Raw genomic sequence first — 22,049 nt, forward strand, 5'->3', positions numbered from 1 at the left:
TTCCTCATTTCCCCCTTCAAATAAATCTCACAATTTGTCTTTCTGATTTCATAAACAGTTCTACAATTGGCATTTTCCCTTTCCTCAATTTTCAATCTCTGAATATTCCACATGCATTTCCATTCTGCCCAACCTTTGTCAGCATTTCCTCCTTTGATTTATCAACTCAACTGCGGCATGGTGGTACAGTGATTAACACTGCTGCCTCACAGCGTGAGAAACCCGGGTTCAGTTCCGGCCTTGAGTTGCTATCTCTGTGGAGTTTGAACGTTCTCGGCGTGTCTGCATGGGTTTCCCCAGGTGCTTCGGTTTCCTGACACAGTCCAAAGATGTGCACGGTAGGTAGACTGGCCATGCTAAATTATCCCTTCGTGTCAGAGGGTTTGGAGTTTAAATACATGCAATTATGGGGATAAAGCCTATGTGGGATTGTTGTAGGTGCTGTCCTGATGGGCCGAATGGCCTCCTTCTGCACTGTATGGAATCTATGATTTTTTTCACTCCCAGAATTATCCCAGAATTATCCTCGTATTGTTCGCGTTCATTTTTGATCAGATATTTTTACCCTTAAATATCATCAAACATTAACCATATTTTTGGTCGATGGAATATTCAAATATTTTTTACAGATATTTACCCATTTCAACTCCTTGAAATTTGATCAAAATATCTCACATTTGGAATGCCTTAAACTCTGATGCACTTCTCATGTTGTCCTGTGATTTTTTTCTCATCCTTTTCTCGTATTTTTGATGCATTGAATTTTCCATAATGATACCACTTTACACTCTTCAAATTTCGTCACATTTATCTCCTAACCTGACTCTCTCTCAGCAGAACCTGTTTCTGTTCTCCCAGTACCATCAAATGGGCAGAATATTTCTGATTAGACAAAACATGCATTCAATGACTTGAAAACAATTTATGCACACAAATTAGGTGCAGCCAGAAAAGATGGAATAATTTGGAGCAGATACATCGCAACCAATGCAACCTGATATACATTTGATACATTCACTGGAAGCCAAAAATAAAATCCGAGAGGACCAAATTGGATAGTTTATTTTAAACTATGAGATATGAGTTTCACTACCAAGGGCAACAACGCTGCCCACACAAATTTAATAGAATCATAGAAACCCTACAGTACAGAACGAGGTCATTCGACCATTGGGTCTGCTCAAAAGAGCGTATCACACCCAGGGCCTAACCCCTCCCGGTAACTGCACATAATTATCCCGCTAATCCCCGTAACCCACACTTCCTGGGACAGGAGGAAGCATTCTAGCATGGCCAATCCACCAAGCCTACACAGAACTGTTGGAGGAAACTGGAGCACCCAGAGGAAAAGCACGAAGACGCTGACATTCACCCAAGGGCGGAATTGAAACCGATGCTGCGAGGCATCAGGGCGAACCACTGTGCCACCACCAATTTGTTGTGTAACATTGGTGATGATGTGATACCTGAGCGACTTCAGTCTTTCCGATTTATGTTTACACGTTGTGATATTATGAGGTTTCAGATCTTGACCGAGTGAGAGTGAAGGCATGGCGGAGTAGTTCCTAGTCAAGTTGACAGGTAACTTGCAGGGGAAGTTGCAGATGATGTTCTATTGTGCCTGTTACCTTGTCATTCAAAGTCGTTTCTTTCCTGCATTTGGAATGGATTTTTGATGGAGTTTTGGCGAGTTCCTGCAATGCATCTTGTGGATGTTTCACATTGTTGCCCAATATGTTGGCAGTGAGCAAAGTTAATGTTTTTGGTGCTGGATGGGGTGCCAGTTAAATCGGTTGTTCTGCTCTGGTTTTGTCGACATTTGTGACTGTTGTTGGAGCTGAACGCATCCAAGGAAGTTGAGAGAAATCCATAACACTCCTGACTTGTGCTTTGTGTATTGGATGTCAGGAGGTGAGTTACACTTCACAGAATCCCTAGCCTCTGATGTGATATTGTAGCGCGAGCACCAATATGGGTGGTGCAGTTCAGATTCTGGTCAATGGTAACGCCCAAGATTTGGATGGCGGAGATCTGCAGGGGAGATGGTGGTATTCAGCTATGGCAATGCTGTTGAAAGTCAATGAGGTATGGATTGATTATCTCTTGTTTTTGACGTTATTGACCCAGTTGTATTACTTGATACTTAGCTGCTCAATTCTGAAAGCTGCCCGGCTCAAGCTGCAAATGCACAGAGATTGTTTCAGTACATGGGCGCCAGGAATGCTATAGAAAGCGACGCAGTTATCAGCGAAAATCCCCAATTTTGACATTGCAATTGTTGGAAGATCATTGATGAACCAATTGAAATTGGTCGAACCCATGACACGAACCTAAGGATCTAATGCCTTCGGGCTGAGATAACAAAGAACAAAGAACAAAGAACAATACAGCACAGGAACAGGCCCTTCGGCCCTCCAAGCCCGCGCCACTCCCCGGTCCAGGATTGAATCCTGAATCCAGGATCCCCACCCAATTTTCCAGCCTATCTACATCCTAATATCCTATCCACCGAGCTGTCCCTCACACCTACGATGCTTTGTTCATCACAACCTATTAACTCACCCCCACCCCCCCCCCCATTCCAGACCATGTGATCTCCAGGGAGAGGCGAAAACCCAGAGTGAAAACCCCAGGGCCAATATGGGGGGAAAAAAAAATCTGGGAAATTCCTCTCCGACCCCCTGAGGCGATCGAAACGAGTCCAGGAGATCACACTGGCCCTGATCAGAAAATGCTTCCCAACCCTATTCATTTCCACTTCTGCTTTACGAACACCATCTGAATTCCCTGCCCCCGAGACAGGTTCCCAACTATTCGCAGTCTCGCTCTGTACTGGCACCAGCAAGATGATCATAGAATGAAGCCTTGAAACGAGAAACAAAAAACAATTAGATAGATGGTCTTCAAAAAGGAAAACGCTATTTCTTTGCGCGAGGCATGACTTCACCTAATGGAGAGTTTTCCCCTTTGTGTTCATATTTGTTCTGGCTTCTTGATGTAACACTCAGACAAAATATGCATAATTTACCAGTGTTGCCTCTTCCAGCTTTTGAATGTTCGTCTTTTGTCAGCGTTTGAATCAAGGCGGTCAGGAGTTCAAATTTCTGTTGGAATAGAAACTGCAAAAGCGAGCATGATATTTTGTGTGCAAGATTTGTTTATTAACTCTGTCAGACACCTTCCCTAATTTCGTGATTATAGACGCAGATTAACAGTATAATTAAAAGTCAGAACATCATGAAGAAACTTAGATTAGATACCGTAACATGGGTGAAACAATTGTTCTCCGATTGTATTTAGAAATACCATTCCTCTCAAGTAGCCAGACAAACTCACAGAATAGTTTCAAGATTTGATTTGATTTTGATTTTTTCTTCATTATTGTCTTATGTATTAGAACCATAGAACCACAGAAAATTACAGCTCAGGAACAGGCCTTTTGGCCCTTCTTGTCTGTGCCGAACCATTTTATGCCGAGTCCCACTGACCTGCACTAGGACCATATCCCTCCACACCCCTCTCATCCATGAACCCGTCCAAGTTTTTCTTAAATGTTAAAAGTGACCCCGCATTTACCACTTTATCCGGCAGCTCATTCCACACTCCCACCACTCTCTGCGTGAAGAAGCCCCCCCTAATATTCCCTTTAAACTTTTCTCCTTTCACCCTTAACCCATGGCCTCTGGTTTTTTTCTCCCCTCGCCTCAGCGGAAAAAGCCTGCTTGCATTCACTCTATCTATACCCATCAAAATCTTATACACCTCTCTCAAATCTCCCCTCAATCTCCTGAGAATGTAGAGGCATTGGAGGGCTTTCTTAACTATAGTGTCGGCATCGAGGGAACAGGTCATGTTACTGGTGATCTTGACACCTAAAAACTTGAAGCTCTCAATCATTTCTACTTCATACCCTTTGATGTAGCAGGGGCATGCCCTCCACTACACTTCCTGAAGTTGATGACTATTTCCTTCGATTTGTTGACATTGAGGGAGAGATTATTGTTGCAACAGCTCACCAGATACTTTCTTTCCTGTACTGTGTCTCGTCATTGTTTGAGGTCCGACTCAGGACGGTGGTGTCATCAGCAAACTTAAAAGTTGAGTTGGAGGCGAATTTGGCCATTGAGTCAAATGTGTATGAGGAGTATAGTAAGTGACTTAGGACACAGCCTCGTTGAGCACCGGCATTGAGGATGATCGTGGAGGAGGTGTTGTTGTTGCCTATCCTTACTAACTGTGGCCTGTGGGTTAGGAAGTGTAGGATCCATTTGCAGAGGGAGGAGTTGAGCCCCAGGCCATGAAGTTTGAAGATGAGCCTCAGAGGAATAATGGTTGAAGGCTGAGCTGTAGTCTATGAATAACAGTCTGGCATAGGTGTCTTTGTTATCTAGCAGTTCCAGGTTTGAGTGTAGGGCCAGGGAGATGACGTCTGCTGTGGACCTGTTGCAGTGATAGGTGAACTAAGAATAAAGAGCATAAGAAATAGGAGCAGGAGTAGGCCATCTAGCCCCTCGAGCCTGCCCAGCCATTCAATAAGATCATGGCTGATCTGAAGTGGGTCAGTTCCACTTACCCGCCTGATCCCTATAACCCCTAATTCCCTTACCGATCAGGAATCCATCTATCCGTGAATTAAACATATTCAATGAGGTAGCCGCCATCACTTCAGTGGGCAAAGAATTCCAGAGATTTACCACCCTCTGAGAGAAGAGGTTCCTCCTCAATTCTGTCCTAAACTGACCCCCCTTTATTTTGAGGCTGTGCCCTCTAGTTCTAGCTTCCTTTCTAAGTGGAAAGAATCTCTCCACCTCTACCTTATCCAGCCCCTTCATTATCTTATAGGTCTCTGTAAGATCCCCCCCTCAGCCTTCTAAATTCCAACGAGTACAAACCCAATCTGCTCAGTCTCTCCTCATAATCAATACCCCTCATCTCTGGTATCAACCTGGTGAACCTTCTCTGCACTCCCTCCAAGGCCAATATATCCTTCCGCAAATAAGGGGACCAATACTGGGCACAGTATTCCAGCTGCGGCCTCACCAATGCCCTGTACAGATGCAGCAAGACATCTCTGCTTTTATATTCTATCCCCCTTGCGATATAGGCCAACATCCCATTTGCCTTCTTGATCACCTGTTGCACCTGCAGACTGGATTTTTGCATCTCATGCACAAGGACCCCCAGGTCCCTTTGCACAGTAGCATGTTGTAATTTTTTTCCATTTAGATAATAATCCAATTTGCTATTATTTCCTCCAAAGTGAATAACCTCTCATTTGTCAATGTTATACTCCATCTGCCAGATCCTCGCCCACTCACTCAGTCTGTCCAAATCTCTCTGCAGACCTTTTACTCCCTCCACACAATTCACTTTTCCACTTATCTTTGTGTCGTCTGCAAACTTTGTTACCCTACACTCAGCCCCCTCCTCCAGATCGTCTACATAAATGGTAAATAATTGATGCCCCAGTACCGAACCCTGCGGCACGCCACTAGTTACCATCTGCCAACTAGAAAAGCACCCATTTATTCCGACTCTCTGCTTCCTGTCAGATAGCCAATCCCCAATCCACGCTAACACCCTACCCCCAACTCCATGTGACCCAATCACCTTCAGCAACCTTTTGTGAGGCACCTTATCAAATGCCTTTTGGAAATCCAAAAACACTGCATCCACCGGTACCCCTCCGTCAACCGCACTAGTCACATCTTCATAAAAATCCAACAAGTTCGTCAAGCACAACTTTCCCCTCATGAATCCATGCTGTGTCTGCTTAATCAAACCATTCTTATCCAGATGGCCTGCTATTTCTTCTTTAATGATGGATTCCAGCATTTTCCCAACTACAGACGTTAGGCTGACTGGCCTGTAGTTACTCGAGAGGTTAAAGATGTGTGCTAATACCTCTGCCAGGTGGCCTGCACAGGACCTGAGTGCTCGTCCGGTACCTCGTCTGGGCCATATGCTTTCTGTGAGTTGACTTTTGAGAAGGCTGCTCTGACGTTGGCAATGTTGACCTTGGATACAGGTTCTTCCGAGGCTTCTGGGATGGAGGGCATGTGCTCGCTGGCCTCTTGCCCAAAACTGGCATAGATGGCATTGAGCTCATCGGGGAGGGGTGCATTGCAGCTGGCGATTTTACCTGCCTTCATTTTATAGCGTGTTATTTCTTGCAGACCTTGCCATAGTCGGCAGCAATCCACGCAGCTAGCCTGAGATTCTAGTTTGCTCCTGTTTTGACTTTTCGCATCTTTTGTGGATCACTGTAGGTCATATATGACTTTCTTATATAGGTCAGTGTCGTCTGACTGGTACCCCACAAACCTGGACTTCAGCAGGCAGTGGATACCCCTGTTCATCCATTTTTTTTCTGGTTGGGAAACACGCAAGTTTGCTCCTTTGGCACAGTCTTCTACACACTAATAAAGTCAGTTACTGTAGTGACGTACTCGTTCAGGATGGTCGCAGAATTTTTAAACACTGACAAGTCTACCCATTCTAGCCAATCCCATAGGAGGTCATCCGATTCCTCAGACCAACATTGCATGACTTTCTTTGATGGATTATCTCATTCCAGGATTTGCTTGTAAGCTGGGAGATGGAGCACAGCCTTGTGGTCTGAGTTACCAAATTGTGAACGAAGTTTGATTTTTTAAAAGAAGATTATAGCTATAGGACTGAGTCATTCGGACCATTCAGAAAGAAAAATCTCAGAAACTCAGAGGCAGTTATAGTTTCAACTCCAATTACAGGCAATTAGCATGCACCAATAATGAGAAAAGGAGTTATCTCCGTCAATCATAGTTATTAATTAAGGTAAATTTAGTTTTTGAAATCAACCACAATAACCTGATACTTGCTTAATTATAATATCCAATTGGTGTGAGGATCTTGCTTACCTCAATTGAATATTGTTTTTCACTTTCTTTTAGGCATTTCATCTGTGTCTATATATTAGAACATGGACCATCGCTTTGTCCAATGCATGACTCAAAGGCCTTCTCCCAGCATAGTATCATCCTTTCTTTTTGGAAGTTCAGTTATCTGGAAGTAGCTGCCAAATATCCTGTAGTTAAGCATTTGTATAGGCTTTTGTGATCTGTTTCTTAACCCTTTCACTGGACACAGTTTTTTAAATGATTATTATTTACCACTTTACCACTTCAGTATGGGTATTAATCCGCCTCAGTTCCCCCCTTTGGCCATTGGGTGTCCACCCAAAAGACCAATAGGATGTTGGGAATACCTCTCCGAATCCTTCCAGTGGCCCATTGTCCAGATGTTGGGAGGTATCCGAAATGATAGCTGTAAATTTCATCTTCTGATTTTCCCAAATCTTATTCATTACAGGGAGCAATAGGGGCATTGCAAAGTATTAGCAGAGCCTGCAGTTTCACTGATTTTCTTTGATAACAGTGCATTAGGGTGGCCCATGATGGCATTATCTCTGACACGACAGTCATCTGTATCCTGATAATTTCTCACCAACTGCTCAGATGGTTCCCTTTCCTGGAACAAATGTGCCCACCAATGATGTATTCCTGATTGTTGAAGGGCGGCACGGTAGCACAGTGGTTAGCACTGCTGCTTCACAGCTCCAGGGTCCTGGGTTCGATTCCCGGCTCAGGTCACTGTCTGTGTGGAGTTTGCACATTCTCCTCGTGTCTGCGTGGGTTTCCTCTGGGTGCTCCGGTTTCCTCCCACAGTCCAAAGATGTGCGGGTTAGGTTGATTGGCCAGGTTAAAAATTGCCCCTTAGACTCCTGAGATGCGTAGGTTAGAGGGATTAGCGGGTAAAATATGTGGGGGTAGGGCCTGGGTGGGATTGTGGTCGGTGCAGACTCGATGGGCCGAATGGCCTCCTTCTGCACTGTAGGGATTCTATGATTCTATGATTCTATGTTTCAGTCTGGTGCAATCTGGGTAGCTAGGTTCACCTGCATACTTCACTAATGGGCCTGTTCTTTGGAATGCCTGACATATTCATGGTAAATTTCCATGCCCTCCCTCATAGCCTATCAGACCACTTTCCCTGATGTCTCATCAGTATATAATAAGTCACCTCACCAGGCATCAAACACATGTCCTGATGTTCTTCCCGGCAAGGATAACCCTCCCACAATCAATGAATCTGTTAGCTGCAAACAAAACTGTGATTGCTTTCACAATTAAACCTCCCGATATGATCTGTGTTCCCAGTATGATGATGCACCACTGCTTATGGCCCACCTGCACTGCATTAAACTTCCCCTCCATTGGTAAAATATCAAAGATTATCATGCAGTGTTTCCTGGAGGCTTGAAGGTCCATTAAGCACATACTATGGGCCCAATTTTACCATTTTGATTCGAAGTGCCAAATCTGGGCGTAGTACAGATCCGACCTAGAAATCCGCTTTCCAGTGTGCCCATACGCTTTCAGCCGGCTCCGGTCCGATCCCCTCTGTGGGCGGGGCTTAGCGCTGCCGCAACAATCGGAGCTCTGAACTGCGCATGCACAGTTCGAAAAGAATTTGAAAAAGCACGCCCGGGCGTTGGGCTGGAGTGCGCGGCTGTGGCGGTTTGTGCCTTCTTTACAGCTAAATTTTCTGAAAGATTGCTTCCTGCTGCGTATCCTGTGTCCAGCATACCCAGGCGGAACAATTGGAATAGAACATCAGTAATTCACTTTGGAAGCCAGGTCCATGCCAGGCTGTATCCTGTTTTGTTGGTTCGACCTGATGGGTCCCCTGTCAATATCCAATACAAGGAGCCTAAAAAAATTATTATGATGCCAGTCGATGTTTCCCTTCTGCCAGAAGCTGAAAGGAAAGCAAGAATGCACAAACGTGTTCCCAAAAGAGCTAAAATGAAAGAGCAGCAATTTGAAGATGAATTTAAAGTTGACAATTATAGAAAATTCTGGAAGAAAAAGTAGTCTTCAAAATTTTGGATTTTAGAAACAACCATCACAGGACTGCTTGACTGCACGTCCACTCTGGGAGGAGGGATTCGTTCCTCCAGTGGGGAGGAGGGATCACCCGCAGAGTGGCAGCAGACACCCCTGCCCCCATCCCTCCCCACCGATCGCCAGCGGATTGGCAGCGGACTCCCTGCCCCCCAGAGATCCATCCGACCATCCTCCCCCACAGAGGATAATTTGACCTGCCCCCTCATCCTCCCCCCAAACAGAGATACATCTGAGCAACCCCCCTCCTCCTCCCCCCTCCCTGAGGATGATCTGAGCTGCACCCCTCCTCCTCCCCCCTGCAGAGGATGACCTGACCCGTCCGTCCCCCTCCTCCCCCCCCCCCCCCCCCGCCCCGCCAGAGGATGAGCTGGGTCAGAGAGCCGTTGCAGGTTCTGAACCCGCTTCGGAGGTTCCCCTGCAAAATAAAAATCGGCTTCGGACTTTGATTTTGCAGGTCGCTAAAAGCGCGGATCTGGAACGGAACAGAAGAAGGTAGAGTGGGATCTGATGGTAGAATTGGGCGGGCAGTTTATTAGAACATAGAACAGTCCAGCACAGAACAGGCTCTTCAGCCCATGATGTTGTGCCGAGCTTTATCTGAAACCAAGATCAAGCTATCCCACTCCCTATTATCCTGGTGTGCTCCATGTGCCTATCCAGTAACCGCTTAAATGTTCCTAAAGTGTCTGACTCCACTATCACTGCAGGCAGTCCATTCCACACGCCAACCACTCTCTGCGTAAAGAACCTACCTCTGATATCTCCCACCATGAACCCTATAGTTAAGCCCCCTTGTAATAGCTCCATCCACCCGAGGAAATAGTCTTTGAACGTTCACTCTATCTATCCCCTTCATCATTTTATAAACCTCTATTAAGTCTCCCCTCAGCCTCCTCCGCTCCAGAGAGAACAGCCCTAGCTCCCGCAACCTTTCCTCATAAGACCTACCCTCCAAACCAGGCAGCATCCTGGTAAATCTCCTCTGCACTCTTTCCAGCGCTTCCACATCCTTCCTATAGTGAGGTGACCAGAACTGCACACAATACTCCAAATGTGGTCTCACCAAGGTCCTGTACAGTTGCAGCATAACCCCACGGCTCTTAAACTCCAACCCCCTGTTAATAAAAGCTAACACACTATATGCCTTCTTCACAGCTCTATCCACTTGAGTGGCAACCTTTAGAGATCTGTGGATATGGACCCCAAGATCTCTCTGTTCCTCCACAGTCTTCAGAACCCTACCTTTGACCCTGTAATCCACATTTAAATTTGTCCTACCAAAATGAATCACCTCACATTTGTCAGGGTTAACTCCATTTGCCATTTTTCAGCCCAGCTTTGCATCCTATCTATGTCTCTTTGCAGCCTACAACAGCCCTCCACCTCATCCACTACTCCACCAATCTTGGTGTCATCAGCAAATTTACTGATCCACCCTTCAGCCCCCTCCTCTAAGTTATTCATAAAAATCACAAAGAGCAGAGGACCAAGCACTGATCCCTGCGGCACTCCGCTAGCAACCTGCCTCCAGTCCGAAAATTTTCCATCCACCACCACCCTCTGTCTTCGATCAGACAGCCAGTTACCTATCCAATCGGCCATCTTTCCCTCTATCCCACACCTCCTCACTTTCATCATAAGCCGTCCATGGGGGATCTTATCAAACGCCTTACTAAAATCCATGTATGTGGCATCAACTGCCCTACCTTCATCAACACACTTAGTTACCTCCTCAAAAAATTCAATCAAATTTGTGAGGCACGACTTGCCCTTCAGGAATCCGGGCTGACTATCCCGGATTAATCTGCATCTTTCTAAATGGTCGTAAATCCCATCTCGAAGGACCTTTTCCATCAATTTACCAACCACCGAAGTAAGACTAACTGGTCTATAATTACCAGAGTCATTTCTATTCCCTTTCTTAAACAGAGGGACAACATTCGCCATTCTCCAGTCCTCTGGCACCATCCCCATGGGCAGCGAGGACCCAAAGATCAAAGCCAAAGGCTCTGCAATCTCATCCCTTGCCTCCCAAAGAATCCTAGGATACATTTCATCAGGCCCAGGGGACTTATCGACCTTCAGTTTATTCAAAACTGCCAGGACATCCTCCCTCCGAACATCTATTTCCTCCAGCCTATTAGCCTGTAACACCTTCTCTTCCTCAAAAACATGGCCCCTCTCCTTGGTGAACACTGAAGAAAAGTATTCATTCATCACCTCGCCTATCTCTACTGACTCCGTACACAAGTTCCCACTACTGTCCTTGACCGGCCCTAACCTCATCCTGGTCATTCTTTTATTCCTCACATAAGAGTAAAAAGCCTTGGGGTTTTCCTTGATCCGACCCACCAAGGAATTCTCGTGTCCCCTCCTAGCTCTCCGAAGCCCCTTTTTCAGCTCATTCCTTGCTAACTTGTAACCCTCAATCGAGCCATCTGAACCTTGTTTCCTCATCCCTACATAAGCTTCCCTCTTCCTTTTCACAAGACATTCCACCTCTTTCGTGAACCATGGTTCCCTCACTCGGCCATTTCCTCCCTGCCTAAATCGGTTTAATTGCATGCTAATGCATTTAAATCGTTGGGCCGCCAGATTTGGGCGTGGAACGGATCTGCGCCTGAATCGGGTGTCGGTAAAGTTGCGATTTGCTCGGACGCGGGTGCAGATCGCAATAAAGGCCTCATGCCCGATTTTACCACGATTTCACGCCCGAAAACAGGCGCAAATTGCTCGTAAAATCAGGCCCTATGTAATGTTATGATTCTGAACAGCATTCCGTCGAGCCTCACATATGCCAGGCCTTCCTTCTGGGTCAGGTATCCTTTAGATCTGTCTCAGTGAACCCAGCCCCCTTCTTCTGTGCCTTATGATTCATATCTATAGCTATCCTTAAAGATCTCATTGGATGTACTTTCCTGTGGTACCACTATAATGAATTTTATAGCCCCCTTCACTGGACCTCCTCCTTGTCTATTGTCTATGAATTCATGTCTGTCCTGGTGAATATTAATAAAGTTCAATTTGTGTAGGAGGGTAAATAAATGTCGGGGAAAGCTTCCAAATCTCAAACTTAACATTATCTATCAGATCTCTGGCACGACGTTTGCATGCCTGTCTTTTGATCTGGGTCTCAATGGTATCGATCATTCCTTTGTCTACATAATTCATTGTTCCCAGGAGTCCACATGCAGTGAGTGCATACGTGCCACCATAGGCTTCATATTGTAGTCTCTTTCCAACTTTTGTAGTAACGCAGGACGAATATTCAGTTCAGACAATTGTACTTAATTAACTAGCGAGTTTACACCCCCAAACAATCCCCCGACATCTCCCAGTATAATTTATCTTGTATCCCTGATTCAGGAGCAATTCTGTAAGCATAATCATCAATGATTCCCTGCAATTGGACCTCCTCCCATTTAATGGGATTAAAATTATCGTGGCATGTAGAATGTAGTATTGTTGATAGACCTGAAACATCTTAGGTTACCCCTAGAGATACCGTTGTCAGATCATGCACTAACGTTGTAGCTTTCCTAATCCTGACTAACCCATCTGGGGGTTTGAACATTAGGTCAGTTTTTGATATCCACAGGCATTAACCTGGTAACATCTAATATCTCTACAATGAATTAAATGCTTACATAATTCTTGACAATTCTGGCCCTCAAGCCAGGTTCTGTGGCATTGCATGAATATCTCCACAAACCCAGTATTTGAATAGTATGTCCTTCCATACCCAAATTGCTCTCTGAGTCTTTTTCATCTCTAACTCCCATCTCAGACGGTTATATAAACCGTTTTATTTCCCTCTCAATTCGGCACCCTGTGGGGAGGCTTTGGTTCAAAGTTTCCATCCTACTGTTCCATACTTTCTCAGACGATCCACAATCTGACTCAATGATTCATGATGGCATGTACACAAGAACCTCGCGCTCTGTCTCAGTTTCTCCCCTGGTGGCATGATTATTTGTGTTCAGTGACTGGTGGGGGACACTTGATCCGTATCTAGATGTTAGGTTTCTTTATCCCACTCTCCCGTTCCACTGGTGGGTTGCTGACGTTTCCAGCAGAGTCACTAGAGTAAATAGTAACCTGTGAAAACATTAATGCTGGTCCCCATCAGTCAGGTGTTCGTCAGGTTTTTTAGGGTCCTCATACATTTTTAACGGACCATTATGTTTCCACCAACTTCCTACCTTTGCATTTACAATTGTCCACGTATCACCTGTCATGATTACCTTGTACGGTCCATGCCACCACGGTTGGAGACCACTTCACTCTGGTCCCTCCTTTGCAATCATCCTGTTGCCCACTTGTGCTAATCTTGAATGATTAGATTGATGCGCCTTTCTTATGAGGACTTATCTGTTGAGGTAGTATGGGCGGAGATTAGAAATAGGAGAGGAGAGGTCACCCTGTTGGGAGTCTTTTATAGACCTCCTAAAAGTTCTAGAGAGGTTGAGGAAAGGATTGCGGAGTCAATCCTGCTTAGGAGTGAAAGTAATAGGGCAATTGTTATGGGGGATTTTAACTTGACTAATATTGACTGGAATTGTTATAGCTCTAGCTCGTTAGAGGGGTCAGTTTTTGTTCAAAGCGTGCAGGAAGGTTTTTTGACTCAGTATGTAGACAGGCCAACTAGAGGTGAGGCTATATTGGATCTGGTGCTGGGAAATGAGCCAGACCAGGTGCTAGACTTGGAAGTTGGTGTGCATTTTGGTGATAGTGACCACAATTCGGTTACGTTCACCTTAGTGATGGAAAGGGATAGGCATGAACCTCGGGCCAGTGGTTTTAGCTGGGGGAAGGGTAATTATGAGGCTATTAGGAGAGAATTAGGAAACATAGGTTGGACTAGGAGATTACAGGGACTGGGAACGTCCGACATGTGGAGTTTTTTCAAGGAGCAGCTACTGCGAGTCTGTGATAGGTATGTCCCTGTCAGGCAAGGAGGAATTGGTAGGGCTAGGGAACCGTGGTGCACCAAAAAAGTTTCTTTGTTGGTTAAAAAGAAAAAGGAGGCTTATGTTCGGATGAGACGTGAGCACTCGGGTAGTGCACTAGAAAGCTTTAGATTGGCTAAGAGGGAGTTGAAGAGCGAGCTTAGAAGGGCTAAAAGGGGACATGAGAAGACTTTGGCGGATAGGGTTAAAGAGAATCCTAAGGCGTTCTATAGGTATGTCAAGAACAGAAGGTTGGTTAGGGCAAGTTTAGGGCCAGTTATAGATGGCAGAGGGAAGTTATGTGTGGAACCGGAGGAGATTGGTGAAGCATTGAACCAATATTTCTCTTCGGTGTTCACGCAAGGGGACATGAATATAGCTGAGGAGGACACTGGGTTGCAAGGGAGTAGAATAGACAGTATTACAGTTGATAAGGAGGATGTGCAGGATATTCTGGAGGGTCTGAAAATAGATAAATCCCCTGGTCCGGATGGGATTTATCCAAGGATTCTGTGGGAGGCAAGAGAAGTGATTGCAGAGCCTCTGGCTCTGATCTTCAGGTCGTCGTTGGCCTCTGGTATAGTACCAGAAGATTGGAGGTTAGCGGATGTTGTCCCATTGTTTAAGAAGGGGAACAGAGACTTCCCCGGGAATTATAGACCGGTGAGTCTCACTTCTGTTGTCGGCAAGATGTTGGAAAAAATTATAAGGGATAGGATTTATAGTTATTTGGAGAGTAATGAATTGATAGGTGATAGTCAGCATGGTTTTGTGGCAGGTAGGTCGTGCCTTACTAACCTTATTGAGTTTTTTGAGAAAGTGACCAAGGAGGTGGATGGGGGCAAGGCAGTGGACGTGGTATATATGGATTTTAGTAAGGCGTTTGATAAGGTTCACCATGGTAGGCTTCTGCAGAAAATGCAGATGTATGGGATTGGGGGTGATCTAGGAAATTGGATCAGGAATTGGCTAGCGGATAGGAAACAGAGGGTGGTGGTTGATAGTAAATATTCATCATGGAGTGCGGTTACAAGTGGTGTACCTCAGGGATCTGTTTTGGGGCCACTGCTGTTTGTAATATTTATTAATGATCTGGATGAGGGTATAGTTGGGTGGATTAGCAAATTTGCTGATGACACCAAAGTCGGTGGTGTGGTAGACAGTGAGGAAGGGTGTCGTAGTTTGCAGGAAGACTTAGACAGGTTGCAAAGTTGGGCCGAGAGGTGGCGGATGGAGTTTAATGCGGAGAAGTGTGAGGTAATTCACTTTGGTAGGAATAACAGATGTGTTGAGTATAGGGCTAACGGGAGGACTTTGAATAGTGTGGAGGAGCAGAGGGATCTAGGTGTATGTGTGCATAGATCCCTGAAAGTTGGGAATCAAGTAGATAAGGTTGTTAAGAAGGCATATGGTGTCTTGGCGTTTATTGGTAGGGGGATTGAATTTAGGAGTCGTAGCGTTATGTTGCAACTGTACACAACTCTGGTGCGGCCGCACTTGGAGTACTGTGTGCAGTTCTGGTCCCCACATTACAGGAAGGATGTGGAGGCTTTGGAGAGGGTGCAGAGGAGGTTTACCAGGATGTTGCCTGGTATGGAGGGGAGATCCTATGAGGAGAGGCTGAGGGATTTGGGATTGTTTTCGCTGGAAAGGCGGCGGCTAAGAGGGGATCTTATTGAAACATATAAGATGATTAGAGGTTTAGATAGGGTGGATAGTGATAGCCTTTTTCCTCTGATGGAGAAATCCAGCACGAGGGGGCATGGCTTTAAATTGAGGGGGGGTAGTTATAGAACCGATGTCAGGGGTAGGTTCTTTACCCAGAGGGTGGTGAGGGATTGGAATGCCCTGCCAGCATCAGTAGTAAATGCGCCTAGTTTGGGGGCGTTTAAGAGATCCGTAGATAGGTTCATGGACGAAAAGAAATTGGTTTAGGTTGGAGGGTCACAGTTTTTTTTTTTAACTGGTCGGTGCAACATCGTGGGCCGAAGGGTCTGTTCTGCGCTGTAATGTTCTATGTTCTATGTTCTATGTTCTACCTGACACTCCCCACTTGCAGATCACCTCAAGCAATATCATTCAAGAAACATTATGCATTGACTTAAAATGTTCCTCAGCTCTCCGTTTATGTGCATCCATCTTCTGGATATTCTGACCAGATCTATTTGTTACTGGGCCCTTAACTTGTTACGATCCAAAATGTTTACTCTTTTATTTTTATTTTACCCTTTTTGACTTACATAGAACATAGAACATAGAAAGCCACAGCACAAACAGGCCCTTCGGCCCACAAGTTGCGCCGATCACATCCCCACCTCTAGGCCTATCTATAGCCCTCAATCCCATTAAATCCCATGTACTCATCCAGAAGTCTCTTAAAAGACCCCAACGAGTTTGCCTCCACCACCACCGACGTCAGCCTATTCCACTCACCCACCACCCTCTGAGTGAAAAACTTACCCCTGACATGCCCCCTGTACCTACCCCCCAGCACCTTAAACCTGTGTCCTCTCGTAGCAACCATTTCAGCCCTTGGAAATAGCCTCTGAGAGTCCACCCTATCCAGACCCCTCAACATCTTGTAAACCTCTATCAGGTCACCTCTCATCCTTCGTCTCTCCAGGGAGAAGAGACCAAGCTCCCTCAACCTATCCTCATAAGGCATGCCCCCCAATCCAGGCAACATCCTTGTAAATCTCCTCTGCACCCTTTCAATGGCTTCAACATCTTTCCTGTAATGAGGTGACCAGAACTGCGCGCAGTACTCCAAGTGGGGTCTAACCAGGGTCCTATAAAGCTGCAGCATTATCTCCCGACTCCTAAACTCAATCCCTCGATTAATGAAGGCTAGTACGCCATACGCCTTCTTGACCGCATCCTCCACCTGCGAGGCCGATTTAAGAGTCCTATGGACCCGGACCCCAAGGTCCCTCTGATCCTCTACACTGCTAAGAATGGTACCCTTCATTTTATACTGCTGCTCCATCCCATTGGATCTGCCAAAATGGATCACCACACACTTATCCGGGTTGAAGTCCATCTGCCACTTCTCCGCCCAGTCCTGCATTCTATCTATGTCTCGCTGCAACTTCTGACATCCCTCCAAACTATCCACAACACCACCTACCTTGGTGTCGTCAGCAAACTTACCAACCCATCCCTCCACTTCCTCATCCAGGTCATTTATGAAAATGACAAACAGCAAGGGTCCCAGAACAGATCCCTGGGGCACTCCACTGGTCACTGACCTCCATGCAGAGAAAGACCCCTCCACAGCCACTCTCTGCCTTCTGCAGGCAAGCCAGTTCTGGATCCACAAGGCAACAGCCCCTTGGATCCCATGCCCTCTCACTTTCTCAAGAAGTCTTGCATGGGGGACCTTATCGAACGCTTTGCTGAAGTCCATATAGACCACATCCACCGCTCTTCCTTCGTCAATGTGCTTGGTCACATTTTCAAAGAACTCAACCAGGCTCGTAAGGCACGACCTGCCCCTGACAAAGCCGTGCTGACTACTTTTGATCATACTAAACTTCTCTAGATGATCATAAATCCTGTCTCTCAGGATCCTCTCCATCAACTTACCAACCACTGAGGTTAGACTCACCGGTCGGTAATTTCCCGGGCTGTCCCTGTTCCCTTTCTTGAATATAGGGACCACATCCGCAATCCTCCAATCCTCCGGAACCTCTCCCGTCTCCATCGACGATGCAAAGATCATCGCCAAAGGCTCCGCAATCTCCTCCCTCGCCTCCCACAGTAACCTGGGGTACATCCCATCCGGTCCCGGCGACTTACCAACCTTGATGCCATTCAATAGTTCCAACACATCCTCTTTCTTTATGTCCACATGCTCGATCCTTTCTGTCCTCCGCAATCCAGCAGTACAACCACCCAGATCCCTTTCCACCGTGAATACCGAGGTAAAGTATTCATTAAGCACCTCCGCCATTTCTAACGGTTCCGCACAAACTTTTCCCCCTTCACCTTTTAAGGGTCCTATGCCTTCACATCTCATCCTTTTACTCTTGACATATTTGTAGAAAGCCTTGGGATTCTCCTTAATCTTACCCGCCAAGGTCTTCTCATGACCCCTTCTCGCTCTCCTAATTTCCTTCTTAAGCTCCTTCCTACATCGCGTATACTCCTCTAAATCCTTAACACCTCCTAGCTCTCTGAACCTTCTGTACGCCTCTCTTTTCTTATTTACCAGGTTCATCACAACCTTCGTGCACCACGGTTCCCGTACCCTACCAACACCCCCCTGTCTCATCGGAACGTTGTCATGCAGAGCTCCAGACAAACATTCCTTGAAAATCCTCCACTTTCCTTCGGCACTTTTCCCCAAGAATGCCTCCTTCCAATTTACCCGTCTAATTTCCTCCCTGATGACACTGTATTTCCCTTTACTCCAGAGAAACACTTTCCTAGCCTGCCTGACCCTATCTCTTTCCAATGCTATCGTACTGATGTACTGATGTGTCTAATTATGTCCAAAATATTTTGAAATTGGTTTGTCTATGGAGTATGTGTCAGTGCCTTGATCATTTAAAGATGCTATTTGACATTTGTGGCCCCAGTAATCATTCCATGCCATGTTGTTTGTCAGGTAGTGTGCATGTCTGAGACCTGCTCGTCAATGTATAATTTCAAAGTCTTCCAAATCTTTAAATGGGTTAAATTTGGACTGATTTCCTCCATATGTTCTCCATATTAACATGTAACCTATCTGCACACTTATACAGTATCGCAATATCATGCTAGCACGTTGACACTCAGGTATCAAAAAATTTTGAAGTTTTTACACATCTATCTATGAACGGTCCAGACGTCTTGGGTGGCAGTCAAAGTATCAAATTCTGCTCTCTTAAAAACATAGAAATTTAGGCAAGGAAACAAATATCACCAAGAGAAAGTCATCAGTTCATTAGTGCATCTGTACTTTCCTTTCGCCAGAACATACCTCAGTGCCAAGTCGCAAATATTCCGATTAAATTGCACCCAGTATACAAATTCCTACCCGATGTTTAAATTCCGGTCTCTATCTTCTCAATTACTTATTCTTATTCACTTCGCTTCATAACATGTTTAAAAGATAAATCCAAACTGTCTATTTAATCCCAGGCAGTAACCCATTTTTTTTGCTTGTTCTTTGTCTGAAATAGCATATATTTTAAGGTACCTTGCTAAAAGCATATTTTCCAATGTCCGAATTGCCTCAAATTCAAACAACAGTGATGTGACCTCTCAAATTTCCTATCTTATCTCTTCTTTTTTTCAAAATAAACTTTGTTCCGACATCCATAGTGGCATAGTGGTTAGCCGCCTTACAGCACCACGGACCCGGGTTTGAGTCCCAGCGTGGGTCACTGTCTGTGCGAAGCCCACATGTTCTTCCCGTGTCTGCATGTGTTCCCTCCAGGTTTCCTCCCACTGTCCAAAGACGTGCACGTTAGGCGCATTGGCCATGCTAAATTCTCCTTCAGTGTACCCGAACAGGCGTCGGTGTCTGGTGATTTGAAGATTTTCACAGTAACTTCACTGGTTTGTTAATGTAAGCCTAATTGCGACACTAATAAATCAACTTTAAAATCACTACCACCTAAACTGCGTTTTTTTATTTTTTCTCTTGGAATCATTTTAAATGTCTCTTTTTATCACCATTGTCATTCTCGTTATCTATAAAATTAATCTCACCATTAATTCTGTTCTATCCTGTTCAACTATCAGCTCCCCTGTAACAGCTCTTCTATTGCCCTGCTCACGTCCTGACATCTCATCTACACATCACATGCACGATCTTTTCCTCCAATGTTCATCTATCCCATTGTGTTATTTGGCTCGTCCCGCACTGCAACAACCTGCCAGTTTGGTGGCAGGAGCAGGCTTTCCCATTGAGCCCTCCTCACATCTGATAAGTTTTCAACCAAACCATATTCAAAATTTGCGCGAGGATGTGCTCTGTGTTTTGAACCAATTCTCCCATCATTGTGATCTGTTCACTGACTTTGAACAAACACACCACACAGTCCAGTTAGAATGCTGTTGGGTCACTATGACAGTGTTATAATTCCCAACATTAAGTGACAGCCCTAAAGCCGGTGCTGTTGCTAAAAGTTATTCAATTGTGGTGACAGCAACCTCGCACTCCCCCTCCCATTCTATCTTTTGCAACTCCTCACTAGATGCCGCCCCCACCAACACACACACACACACATACACACACACACACACCCCACCCTTACCAAGGTTTTGATTCCGGCTGACGATTGCTGCCACATTGGAAGCCTACGAATAAATTTTCGAATATCTTGAAGCTACTGCAAGTTTTGCTTTATTTGCAATAACCTGAAAAGCAAAAAAACAGGAAGATCCATCCTGCATGAGACAGATTGGGTTAATTAATCTGAACACATCTGACAATTCAAAATTTTAAAATTTTGCAAATCCCATTTTTTCCATCAAAAATCTTTAGCTATTAATAGACAAGGGTTAATTCAATGTCGTTTCAAAAGGGGTGGAGTAAAGTTTTCAAATGGATGTCATTAAGTCATCACCCATGGTCCTGGAATCATTTTTGTTAACATTCTCCCTCTCCTTATCTTCCCCAGTATTTCATTGAAGCAACAATTAATTCTATAAAGATTCTCTTGGTTCTGTTTTAAACCTCCTAAGTTCCTGGAATTGAAAACCCATAAAGGTATCTCCCCAGATGTAGAACCTTGATTTCAAAACCAAAATAAACTAATCTACAAATGCCTCGAGAGACGAAGCAGAACTCCTTACTTTATAACTGCAATTCAACCCTTCTTTTGGACATATAAATTGGTACCTGATATAATGTAGAGCTTCGCTGTCTCAGATTTGATTTTAAAGAAAAAGTTTCGAATATTTGTAATGCACCTCCTCCCTATTCAGTAACAAATTCAAGTTCCACCTTTTCGGCTGCCACATCTTTGGCATTTGCATTCTCGGCTATTGCTGTGGCCCACAGTCTTCTTGACCACCAAGTGTTCACATGGCTTTTTAAATTCAAAACTGCCGGGGTCCCCATCTTTCCACTCCCCTTGTCTGGTCCACTTTAATTTGGGTTCAGATTTCACTCATTAAATATGCTGCTGCATTGAGGATAGCACTCAGCTGGGAACATTATTGAGATGATTCATACTCACTGCTATCTCCAGCCAGCTTGAGTGAGAGCCCATCATGTCACTAAATCTGTTCTGGGGCTGATAAGATGGTATTGTTATTGTATTTAAAACTATCATTCCCCTCAAGTAGCCATACAAAGTCCCAGAGTACTTTCAAGATGATTTATTAAAAGAAGACTATAGCGACAGGACTTTGAATGGAGTCATTCAGATCAATCAGAGTGAAAAATTAAAAATACATGGGCAATTATAGTTTCAACTCCAATACAATAATTACCATATACCAATGAAAGGAATATGAGTTATTTCTATCCAATCATAATTATTAATTGAGGTTACATCATATAAAGTACAGTTTTTAAAACCAATCACAATCTCCTCATACTTGCTTAATTATAATATGCAATTTATATCAGGTTTTTACTTGCCTCATTGAGTATTGTTTGTGACTATTTTTTAGGCATCCCTGCTGTGTTTGGATATTAGAACATGGATCACTCGTTCGTCCAATGCATGATTTGAAAGGCTTCCCAGCACAGTATCTTTCTCAAATCCTTATCTGAAAGTCAATGAACTGGAAGAAGGTTCTTGGTATCCTGCATTAGGAGTTTGTGATTTGTCCCTGTTTGGCCATTCGCCGGAGGAATACCTCTCCAACCCCTCCCATTCCAGATAGCAGAGAGAGTTGAATGGACGCATACAATAAAGACAGAATATGCTGAAGTTTGGGGCGGCACGGTGGCACAATGGTTAGCACTGCAACCTCACAGCGCCAGGGAACTAGGTTCAATTCCAGCCTCGGGTCACTGTCTGTGTGGAGTTTGCACGTTCTCCCTGTGTCTGCGTGGGTTTCCCCCTGGTGCTCCGGTTTCGTCCCACATTCCAAAGATGTGCGGGTTAGGTAGATTGGCCATGCTCAATTGCCCCTTAGTGTCAGGAGGACTCGCTGGGATAAATACATGGGATTATAGGGATAGAGCCTGGGTGGGATTGTGGTCGGT

General features: G+C 45.0%; 1 protein-coding gene across 1 annotated transcript in view; it reads right to left on the bottom strand.

The window, feature by feature from the left end:
* The window catches only part of LOC144497724 (uncharacterized), a 383,983-nt gene that overhangs the window by 286,657 nt on the left and 75,277 nt on the right, over window positions 1-22,049 (bottom strand). The window contains exon 4 of the mRNA XM_078219164.1: window positions 20,219-20,245. Within this exon, the coding sequence (XP_078075290.1) occupies window positions 20,219-20,245 (27 nt within the window). The remainder of the gene's footprint in view (window positions 1-20,218; window positions 20,246-22,049) is intronic.

This window comes from Mustelus asterias, chromosome 8, assembly GCF_964213995.1.
Source record: "Mustelus asterias chromosome 8, sMusAst1.hap1.1, whole genome shotgun sequence".
Lineage (NCBI taxonomy): Eukaryota > Metazoa > Chordata > Chondrichthyes > Carcharhiniformes > Triakidae > Mustelus > Mustelus asterias.